Raw genomic sequence first — 12,041 nt, 5'->3', positions numbered from 1 at the left:
GAAACTTGAAAGGAGTCTTTTGAAACTTGTGTGATTTAGAAATGGAGCCTGATTGTGTCCTCCCCAAACCCTCAGAAATCCTAGACAGCTGTGGGCCTCCCTAATGTAGTTTCTCCCACTAAAAGTGAAGACCTGGCTAGCGGACTAGAGCTGTGCTCTGAGGACTTGAGACAGTGCTTCTCTAACCCTACTCCATCTCTGACTCTTGTGTTTGCTCAAGGACCTCCATGAGAGCCAGCCTGCTCTTCCAGAAACCGTTGATTCATGCTTTTCCATACATTTTTCAGCTTGCCTTGAATTCCTATGCTTACTCTCCAGGTTTAATCAGTATTGATGAATTTTTCAGAACCAGTTAGATATTTCTTCTATGGGTTATAATCAGTCATGCCATTTTTACGAAGGCTTTATACCAGGCCTCAGCTGACCAGAGATATTCAGAGATTTATCTTCTGCGTGACTCAGGACAATTGCACAAGAGTTTCAACTTTCAGCTTTACTTATTTTTTCACAATAAAGTATAATTTACTTCAAAATACCTTAGTGCAGATTGCTGATAGGCGCTAATATTCTTATATTCTAAGTTTTCTAACGTTAAGTGCAGTAATATATGTGAAACGTTTAGAACAGTGCCAGGCACATAGGGTATGTTTCAATTACTGATAAGTATTGAAAAGTAGACATATGAAATGCTTTTTATGTTTATCAGTAAAAATAAGGGACACACAAAACACTACTCTGAACGTTTTGGTACCATTTATTTCCAGTTGGGAAGAGGTGGCATGACGGGTAAAAGGAGCATTGGACCCTGGGAATTACGAGCTCTGGTTCCAGCGAGCATTTTGTTTTTCTCCATGTGCCTTTAAACAAATCACTTAAACTTGGAGTTGTCTTTTCCTTCTACATAGACTGAGTGAATGACTGGAAAATCTCCATAGTCCCTTAGAGCTCTAACCTGAGCTTCCCTAAGATTTAAAGAGCTCTTCTTTATGTTGTTGTTGTTATTCTTGGAATAACTTTATATTTGACTGAAATCGAGCTAGAAATCATTTACATGTATTTCTGCAAACTACCTTCTAAAACTAGATGCATTTGTGAGTGGCTTTTTTGACACTAAATCACACCTCTAAATTTACAGTCTCTTATATTGAACCGAACAGTTATGCACGATTAAAATACTCGGTCATTTAACTGAAAACGTTTGGCAGCATTTATTCATTCCATTTCATCTATCCAAGGGCCACTTTGATTTATTTAGTTTCCTGTGTCACTTAGACTTACCCGTAAATGAATATTTAAATCACACTTTAGATTTTAGAAAGTATTGAATTAGTTATACCATTTGTGTTTATTATTTACAGTACATCTTTGAAAAACATATATGATTTCCCATTTAGAATCCCTAAGTTAAATACATTGGATTTTAAATTGTGTCTGGATATGTGAATAGGATGCATGATGGCTTGTTTTTTAAAAAGCCCTTAATGTACGAGCTTGCCGAGAAGGAGGCCAATTGTTTAATAAAACTAACTTGAAAGGCTGTGTCATTTAAAAAACAGCACAGCAAGATATGATGTAAGAATTTTAGGTAAATTTAATGTGATGATGATAATTTATCTGTCTTGCCTAAAACTTCTGGTAAGCATTATATTTGTTAGAAAGAATGATATACTGGTAATTTCAGATGCAATCTCTTAAACTTTTTAATGTCAAATACAAATATTTAATTTCAGATTAAATAATGGAAGTATGGCTCTTATAATTGCGCGAAACACTTCTCGACCAGAATTTATAAAACACCTGAAAAGATATGCCAGTGTTAAAAATCAGGTAGAGTAAATTATTTTTGTTACTTACATGCAAAGCTATTAGTCATGGAGAGAGAAGAAGTTGACATCAAGCCCTGCCTCATAAGAAGACTTTATTTTCTTCTGAATACATTAATTTTTGTTTTCAATTTGTGTTTTCCCCAAATTTTCAAAAGTATCCATCAGTATTAATATAGATTGGTCTTTTTTGAGCTATGGGTTGGTGGTTATATACATTCTGTGCGTGTGTGTGTGTGTGCGCGCGCGCGTGCGCACGCGCAAAGAGACAATAGAAAATGTAGTGTTATATTGAAATATGAAGTAAATGAACGATAAAATTACATACTCAGCTGTTCTTTAGAATGAAAAGTTAAATCAGAGATATTTAGCCTTCTTGATTTTATGACAGCAGACTTTCTCTAGTTATGAACTTTAGATTTTCCTACCGTTTGTTTACAGATCTGCATACCTTCGTTGATTGAAATAGAGTTGCAGATATATATTTAAAAATACACCATTTTTATACAGACATTATTTTATTCAAAACTAGAATGTGTGGTGATGTTTGTGGAGATAGATAGATAAAATGTTTCTACGTAAAGGATTTGTTTTAAAGAGCAGCAGTAACCATTATTACAAGCGATATTCTTTTGGCAGATATTTTGACCCAGTTATTAGGAAACTGACGCTGGAAATATGTGAATTTCCGAAATTGTGAGTCTTGAAGTCCATAGTATGGTTGTAAAACCCTAAAGTCTCACACCTTCTTAAAGGTATAAAATGGTGCTGGATGTAGTTGGGAGACACCAGACGGGAGGAGGAGGAGAGTAAATCTAGCCAATGACTAGCAGCTTTCTTGCTTCCATAGTTCGCTATCGCAAAGTTCCCATTTTTGCCTCTTTATAATTTTAAACTTTCTTGGGAAGTCCTCATGAAGTTTCACTTCTCTACTGCATAGTACATTATTTGATCAATGTGTATTGAGCAACCAACTGAAGTGTTTAGGAAATTTTATTATAAAAATTAGATACAGTCCCACTTTCCTTCAATGTAAGTGTCTAAGGAGACGTGGTAGACAAAAGCAACTAAAAAGTAGGTTGTGAGCCTAAGTAATAAATTTATGTGTGTGTGTTATGGGAAATATAGTGATTTATTGATTTTTAAAGGAATGGATGCCTTTTCAGATGTTACTTAAGTTTTAAACATTAAAACCGACTTTATTGCTTAATCCAAAAGTAGTGTATGTTCATTTTTTTCTAAGTAAGAAAACAGAAACAAAAAAACAACATAAAAGGCATGCAAAATTCCGTATCCCAAGAGATAATCATATTTTACTTTGGTAGAAATTTTTCCTAATCATTTTCTATTAAATGAGAACTGAAATGAATATTAACCTTAAGGTACTTACCCTGAGAAGCTCTATATTTATTCTAGGGAAGCATCTATTGCACAAATTATTTATGGAAGGTCTCTTTTGGAATTGCCTAAGGGCAAATTTCTAAGGCAATTTTGGTAGACTTCTTTTTTTTCAATATGAAAATAGCTTTATTCTGATTTTAAAAGTAGTAGCTGCTTACTATAAAATAAAGACTTAGTGAATATAACTCTATATCTACAGGAAAATAATTGTTTTTAAAAAATGAGATCATGTTATGCAAGATATATTATAACGTATTTTTCCTATGTACTTTACCAGTTATATCTTGTTTCTGATGCAGGGAACTATTGCCTCTGTGTGTGTGCGCATGCGTGTGTGTGCATGCGTGTGTGTGTGTGGTTCATTAGGCTTAACTCTGATTGACTTAGCTCTTTATAAAAATTAAAGTCCATGCCGTTGCTCTGTAATTTCTTGTGAAGAAATTCTAAAATGTTTTGCATAATGGTATAGATGAAGAATAATTAGATTGATTCCAAGGTGACTACTTTCAAGCAATGTTAATTTGATATATTTGTTAAAAATTTATAGACACACATACACACATATACATGTGTGTGTGTATACTTCTTCATGCTGACATTTTCAAAAATGTAAATTTATATAAATTGTGTAATATTATAAAGACCAGATAACTGTAAGATTATATAATCTACTGTCTAATTAGTAGCTGTTCTGGTGTCCAGGAAGGAAAACTTCAGCTTAAGGAAAGCAACATTCTAGGTCTCTGAACCATCTTTACCTGGTTGAACTGAATGTTCATATGTCTTAATAATTGTAGGACATATTGAAAACAATCATTTGTGGGTGACTCATCTTGCCTTCCCCATCTCTGTGTAAAACAGATAAAAATTACCCTTTGGGCCGGCCCGGTGGCGCAAGTGGTTAAGTGCTCTCCGCTGCAGCGGCCCAGGGTTCGCCGGTTCGGATCCTTGGCGTGCACCGACACACTGCTTGGCAAGCCATGCTGTGGCGGCGTCCCATATAAAGTGGAGGAAGATGGGCATTGATGTTAGCCCAGGGCCAGTCTTCCTCAGCAAATAAAAGAGGAGGATTGGCAGATGTTAGCTCAGGGCCGATCTTCCTCACAAAAAAAAAAAAATTACCTTTCAAGTCCTTTAAATTCCATCCTGCAGCTGGCCTCTATTTTCACTGTCCATACATTTCTACATTCACTTTGACCATCATTTTTAGTAGGAAGTTTAAAGCCCATGAATGTTAGTGCTTCCCTAGGGATTGGTTGCAGCCCTCTTGTTTTCTCATGATACTTCTCCTGGGTGATCTCATTGTCCCCCGTTGTTGGAACTGCTATTTGAGCTTTGCACACTTCAAGGGTTCTATCTTCTCTTCTGGTCTGCAGGACCCCTGTGCCTTCCTGTGTGAGGAGGTTATAAAACTCACAGGCATCTTGAGTCCAGCATGTCCATAGCTGACCCTATCATCTTTCCCCCTCAAGCTACTCCTTCCATGTTTCCCTACCCAAGACAATGGCACCACTCTGTACCCACCCAGGAGTTACTCTGTATTCTTCTCGCTCCCTCATTCCTCACAACCCATCCAACTAAGCAGTTCTATTGGTTTTCCTCTTAAATGTTTCTGAAATTTCTCCCTCATCTTAATTCAAACCTTAATCTCTTCTTGCTTGCAATAGCCTCCTTCTGGTCTTCCTTTTCTCTGGTCTGGTCTTCCACACCTCCTTCTAGAGGGATTTTTCTAAAACACACATCTGATTTCTCTTCAGCTTAATTCTTCAATGTCTTTCTCATTGCTGTCAGGGTAACATCTGATTCCTCAGTGTGGAATACATGGCCCTTTGTTTTCTGGCCCTTGCTATGTTACAGCCTCCCCTCTTGCCATCCTCTACCAGATTTCCTGTGTTTTTGTCATGTGTTAGTTTTCTAGGGCTGCCATAACAAATACCACAGACTGGGAGCCTTAAACACAGAAATTTATTTTTTCACAATTCCAAAGGCTAGAAGTGCAAGAAGATGTTGGAAGGTTTGCTTTCTCTTGAGGCCTCTCTCCTTGGCTTGCAGATGGCTGTCTTCTGGCGGCGTCCTCATATGGTTTTTCCTCTGTGTGTGAGCATCCCTGGTATCTTTCTGTATGTCCCTGTTTCCTCTTCTTATAAGGACATCAGTCATACTGGATTAGGGCCTACCCTAAAGACCTTATTTTAACTTAATCACCTCTTAAAGACTTTATCTCTAAATATGGTTATACTCTGAGGTACTGGAGATTAGGACTTCAACATAGGAAATTTTGTTTTGGGGGGAGAGGGGAATGCAATTCAGCCAGTACCTCATATATGTCTATTTTTAAAAATTAAGTTCAGGCATTTATATATTCTGTAAAATAAATGCCAAAATACCAGTATTACAATCAGTATCACAGTATGCTGAATTTTTTGTAGTTTCTTGACCGTAACATATCTCTGTACTTTTGCAAATGTTTTTTCTCTCCAGAACTTCTTCCCTTCTCTCCCAGGCTCTCTTCTGTGTTCTTTAAGATTCAGCTTAAATGGAAAGCTGACCCAACATCCTGAGCCTCTCTGCCTCTTCTCCTTTCTCTCACTTAACTCTGCTTACACCATCATGACACTTATATGTATCACAATTGTAGCTGTTTACTTCTCTTCCTCATGCCCCAAACATACCCTCACACATGACATTAAGCTCTTGGCTCCCTAAAGTCCCTTCTAACAATGTCTGTGGCTTCATAGGTAATAAATTTATGTGGATGGATGGATTTCATTTTGTGATGTATGCACATGAAAACTGATGATTTAACAGACTTGCTGGTTGGTGGTGGCCATCCGTTCTCAACATTCCTTGGCTTGTAACTGCATCGCTCCAGTCTCTGACTCTGTCTTCACATGGCATTCTCCTCTCTTATAAGGACACCAGTCATATTGGATTAGGGTCCATCCTAATGACTTCATCTTAACTTATTACCTCTGAAAAGACCCTATGTCCAAAGGTGACATTCACAGGTACTAGGAGGTATGAGTTTTGTATCTTTATGGGGGACACAATTTAACCCATAATAGCTAGTTATCAATGACTCATTTAAAACACATTAATTTTACAATAAATTATTATATAGAAATTTTTGTAAGTGCACAGTATGGAAGATGTCCCCAAGGCTTGACACCTGAGATGGGAAGTCTAACGCAGGGACTGTTAAGCAGTTTCACAGGGAGCTGCATGGGACCCTCTAACTTTGTACCTCAGTCAGAACAGCTGGTGCCTCTGTATAACCCAGCATGATCCACTGTGGAACCCAGTGTATTATAGAGTATAAACTAAAATCTGTGGACCTTGATTTCCACATATGTAAAATAAGAGTGTTGGGGAAAATATTAGTTTTCTGTCAACTTTTAAAATTCTTGCTTCATTGAGGTTTATATGTGGAAGAAGGGGGAACAAACATGTAGATAATACGTTAGGAATAAACCTCATGCCGTTTATCTGAAAACAAATGAGTAATTATTGTGCATTTCTACTAAAAAGTTATTCGGCTCAGTTGTTTCAGAGAATACATCTTTTTTCACTATAGTTTTCCTAGGCAAATAAGAAAAATTGAAATTTGAAGGTTACGTTGCACCATTCTAGAGTGGTCAGTAGGGCAACACAATCATCTTGCAACTTGTGTCCATCTTTCAAGTGGAGATGAGGCAGGCAAACACCTGTGAAAGTCACATTTGATTGACTTTTTCTTTTCACCTAAGTTTAGACCTAGGATCTTCCTAATTAAATTCCAATTGTGAAACTTACACTAGAGTTTGCTTTACATCGGCTAAACTAGTTGACAAGTTAATAATCAAATCAGGATTATAGAAATCTTCTGTATCAACAGAACAGTATTAAAGATTCAGTCTTTAATAGGAAGTTCTATGATATCATTATTGTATGCAATTTCATAGACATGTATTATTTGTCATAAAAGAAATTTGCCAGCTGCTAGACCTAAATGAGCTGGAAAGCTTCAGAAAAGAGGCTGCTTCCAAAGAAATTAGGGATCCCTGGTCATAGTTTCAAAGCTATAAAAATATCAGCATACATGTTGATATTTACTTGCAAGAGACAGCACAGTGAACTTTATTAATTTGTATTAGCAGTTAGGGATAAGGCAAGTACTATGATTATTTGCATTTGTTTTCTTTAGTTCAATTTTCCATTCATTGAGACTTATACTGTTGAAGAAGTAAAAGTTCACCCAAGGAATAATACTAGTGGACATAATCCAGAGGAGCAGGATCGACCGCATGAAACTGCTTCAGAAAGTAGTTTTCCTTGGAATGTAGATGGTGATTTAATGGAAGTTGCATCAGAGGTCCATGTTAGGTAAGTAATTATTTCATCACCTTTTGTGTCCACAGTAGACACAAAACTAATAGTATAATGGAAGCTTTTTCTCTCGTAACTATCTAGCAGGCAGTTGGCTAATTTTTTAAAAATTAGTAAATCAGGGAAGCTGAAAAAGATATATGTACAATTTTAATAAATAAAAAAGTATAACTTTACATTTACTCACTAATTGTTATGTAAAACCAAAGCATTTTCTTTGATCATGAATTTCTACATTGGCATTCTGAATTATCGTTCTTCATAAACTATATAGATAATACATGTCTACAATTTCCATTTTGGATTTTTAAAAATGGACCAAGATCTTAAACTTTGTGAAGCCATCTGAGTAGCAGATTGTTACAATTTAATTTCCCAGTCTTTTACAATACCCTTTCACCCATAACTAGTACATAACACTTGTGTTCAGCAGTTTGCTTTTATTATGTCTTTCTAAAGCATTCAGCTTACTTTACGTAGGAACAATTTTGCATATTATTTAATTTGGTAACAAGCACAACAGGTGGTCTAGTCGTTAAGATTCAGCGCTCTCACTCCCATGGCCCAGGTTTGTTTCCCAGTCAGGGAACCACATCACCCATCTGTCAGGTGTCATACTATGGTGGCTGCATGTTGCTGTGATGCTGAAAGCTATGCCACCGGGATTTCAAATACCAGCAGGGTTCACCCATGGTAGACAGGTTTCAGCAGAGCTTCCAGACTAGACAGACTAGGAAGAAGGACCTGGCCACCCACTTCTAAAAAAATTGGCCATGAAAACCCTATGAGGGCCGGCCCCGTGGCTTAGCAGTTAAGTGCGCACGCTCCGCTGCTGGCGGTCCGGGTTTGGATCCCGGGCGCGCACCGACGCACTGCTTCTCCGGCCATGCTGAGGCCGCGTCCCACATACAGCAACTAGAAGGATGTGCAGCTCTGACATACAACTATCTACTGGGGCTTTGGGGGAAAAAATAAATAAATAAAATTATTAAAAAAAAAAAAAAAAGAAAACCCTATGAATAGCAGTGGAGCATTGTCTGCTATAGCTCAGGAAGGTGAGAGAATGACACAAAGACTGGGCAGGGTTCCGCCCTGCTGTACACAGGGTCACTAGGAGTTGGAATAGACTCCATGTCACTAACAACAAAACAAGAGCAATTGGTATAAACAGGTTTAGCAACATGCAAACTCATTCTTGGTAAACATGATGACTCAATGGGTAGAAGTGTGCAGGGGCACCCTAGGTAGCTCACTAGATGTGAGCTTTCTATAGGCACAACTGACTGGGTATAGGCACAACTGACGGAGGCAATGGAGAACATGAGTCAAGGAAGTCAATTAAGAAGGCTCTATAGTAATTACTGGTGCTAAATTGATTGCAGCTCTGTCATGAATGTATGTTTGTTGGCTATCGTTAGATTTGTATTTGGTATTATGCACCATACTCAATAGGTGTATGCATATATGTGTGAAAAATAACACAATGATAGGTTGATGAAATAACCAGTTATACATATTATTCTTTACAGATTGCACCCAAGACTTATCAATCTTTATGGAGGAAGCATGGAAGAAAGTAATGATTCCAAAGTAACATGTAATTGTTTATGAAAGAAATATGCAAACTAGAAGTTTAATATGAAGGAATATAGTCATGCTTTAAACAGATATCCTAATAGGAAAAAAATTCTTTTTAGAGAAATTAAAATTGCTATTTTTGATGTTACTAAAAAGATATGAAATATATGCAAAACAATTTAAATTTTGTTTTTTAGAAGGTATTTATTGGAACTGAAAATAAACGTTTCATGTACTTAAAATTTACACAGCATCAATATTTAGCTAGATAATTCCAAAATAAAATAATTTGGATTCTTTGATTTTTTTCAGGATTTGAGTCTATCAATTCTAATGTTAAATTTCCTATAGCCTGGTACAAACAGACCATAGAGTTCATGTAGGAATGCCCTGATTTTCCTGAGGAAGTACCTAATCCAGTGAGATTAAATTTCAAAGTTACACAGCTAGTTAATGATATAACCAGAAATAGAACTTTTTTTTTTTCAAAATTTCTCCAATACCCTAGACTACTTGCCCAAAAAGAAACCCAACCTTATTTTTTTTAAAGTTATGGTTCCAATTTTATGAATATTCTCTGAAAGTTGATTTTATTAAAGTGGTAGGGTTTTAAACATCATAATACAGGTAATCTCAAAGTTTATAACAAATTTAATTTAAACTATGCAAAATATCTAACTGGGCAGAATTGGGCCCAACAGGGAGCTGTGTTCCCCTTGCTCCTGAAAGTCATATTATCCAGCAATCTGAAATGCCATCATTTCTAAATAGGAAAGAACTAAATTTAAAGTTCCTCAGGGATCATCTTTAGAAAGATTCTAAATTTGGGATTGATTTTTCCACCAAAGATCTTGCTACTTGTTTTTTTTGTAATGAAAAAACATAAAAATATCTTTTGCTCAAAAAAAGTTCTTTAAAAATATTATATAAATTTAATTTCTATTAGTACACAGCAAGTTCAGGAGGTTTCATGCTCCTTGTGATTATGTTTTGCTGCTCAAATGCCTTCACAAGTCTCCATGCATTCCATACTCTCCAGCCACCAATCCCCCACGGCAAGCTTGGGAACGGCTAACAGCCAGGAGTTAGGCAGTCTGAAGAAGACAGCTGTTGACAGGAACTTCATATAAAAAAATCTTTTCTGTAATAGTAAAGACTGCCTTCTAATTTACCTATTTGATCACCTCCTATAACATTTTCAAAATTTGGCCACAACTTTCTAATACATATAAAGACAGATATAAGACAACTCAGATGAAATTATATTCTGCAGTTATCAGCATCTCGTTCATATGCATGAATAAATATTACAAAAAATGATTGTATTTTCAAATGAAAAGGCCTTTAAAGATAAATTATTTAAAACCCAGAAAGAAAGAACTTCATTATAAAAAAGAATCTAAGACGACATCAACAAAAAACTTAAAATATTTCACTTATCACTAAAACATGTCATGGAAATTTTGATGTCACATTTATTATTCACTACATAGAAGCTAAATCGGTATTATTTAATTTACAGTTAAATTTTTGAATTTTGTTTTTCTATTAACATGCAGAAGAGAATGCTCTTATTTACATTTAAAGAGAAAAGAGTAACATCTAAAAAGTATTTGCTTAGTTTGACAGTCAATATTTTATACAGTATCTAATTTGTATGAAATATTGGCCCCTAATCATTGTCTTTGCAGAGCTTTGATTTTTAAAAAATCATTAGTGAGGTACAGTTTTCGTATTTTATATATACATCAGTGTATTTATATTTCAAATATTAGCTAAAGTGCAACATTCACAATCTGTTTCAGAATATAAATTAGAATTCTTAAGTACTGTTGTTTTTATAAACAAAAATTTGACTAAAGATGGATTTTTAAAATTTATTCCTGGGTACCTTTGATAAAGTTGTGTTATAGGAAGACTAGTGGATTTATACCTATATAAACATATATTCTTTTAAAAACTTAAGTATATATACAGAAAGAAGAAAAAATCCATAGCCATATAAACAATAATTATCCAGAAGTCATCCCATTAAGCTCAAACCAGTGTATAAGTTCAGTCTGAAGTGTGCTCTTCAGGCCCATAATGTTCACAGACTACTGAATGAATGGCTGTTGATCAAAGCCCATAGGAAATGTATTACAAATAAATGTCTTTAAAGATAAAATCTGTCTTAAAATAATAATGCTTCTCTTTTATTCATTAAAAAATTTGGGAACAGCTATTTGAAAAATCCTGGTAAATATTTTTAAAGAACATATTTCAAGCAAGTCTCAAAGATCTATTGGAAATGAATACCTATTCAGTGGAATTTATTTTACTGAAGCAAGCACATATGGTAAATATCTGTTTTAAAGGAATGATATTTCAAGTCCAAGACTTCTCCAGTTGAGTTGTTTACATGATTTAATTCAGATGCGCTTTCATTTCAAGATATCTTTGAGGGATTATTTATCTTGAATAATTGAAAGCTTTAGTGTTTTTCTATCCATTTAAGAGCTGAAAGGTTATCTTTGGATATATTGAATAATACCTTTGCAACTATTTTCTTTCAAAGAGTAATCGTTGCTTGGATTTTTCATTTGCGTTAAGACATAATACGTCACAAGCTCATGAGTAAAAGAAGTACATGGAGGAATCTGAGCAAAATTCATGGTTTCTTGTAAACAGTGGCTTAGATTTCTTTAGTATAACCTGAGTCTGTTGTTAGTTCTCTCAATTTGAAAGAAGTCTTTAATCATCATCATTGCTTTTACTGTTCACGTAACTCCAGCTGTCTCTTCTGTTTTCTTCTTGTAGGACGGATTTGTACTGTCTTTTAAAGAAGCCAGCCTGAAAATAGCATTGCATAATTACTAGTGTATAATTCTGAAC

General features: G+C 35.4%; 2 protein-coding genes across 2 annotated transcripts in view; one reads left to right on the top strand and one right to left on the bottom strand.

Moving 5' to 3' along the window:
* CERKL (CERK like autophagy regulator) overlaps positions 1-9,481 on the top strand; it is a 114,936-nt gene extending 105,455 nt beyond the window's left edge. Inside the window, exons 11-13 of the mRNA XM_014784664.2 lie at positions 1,731-1,827; positions 7,408-7,586; positions 9,119-9,481. Of these exons, the coding sequence (XP_014640150.2) occupies positions 1,731-1,827; positions 7,408-7,586; positions 9,119-9,200 (358 nt within the window). The 3' untranslated portion in view covers positions 9,201-9,481. The remainder of the gene's footprint in view (positions 1-1,730; positions 1,828-7,407; positions 7,587-9,118) is intronic.
* Positions 9,482-10,624: 1,143 nt separating this feature from the next.
* The window catches only part of ITGA4 (integrin subunit alpha 4), a 77,263-nt gene continuing 75,846 nt past the window's right edge, over positions 10,625-12,041 (bottom strand). The window contains exon 28 of the mRNA XM_004426693.3: positions 10,625-11,999. Coding sequence (XP_004426750.1) covers positions 11,901-11,999 — 99 coding nt within the window. The 3' untranslated portion in view covers positions 10,625-11,900. The remainder of the gene's footprint in view (positions 12,000-12,041) is intronic.

Source organism: Ceratotherium simum, chromosome 9 (genome assembly GCF_057802395.1).
Source record: "Ceratotherium simum simum isolate JZ-2026a chromosome 9, ASM5780239v1, whole genome shotgun sequence".
Lineage (NCBI taxonomy): Eukaryota > Metazoa > Chordata > Mammalia > Perissodactyla > Rhinocerotidae > Ceratotherium > Ceratotherium simum.
Note: the sequence above shows the minus strand (reverse complement) of the source record. Positions and strands in the feature narration are given on the sequence as shown.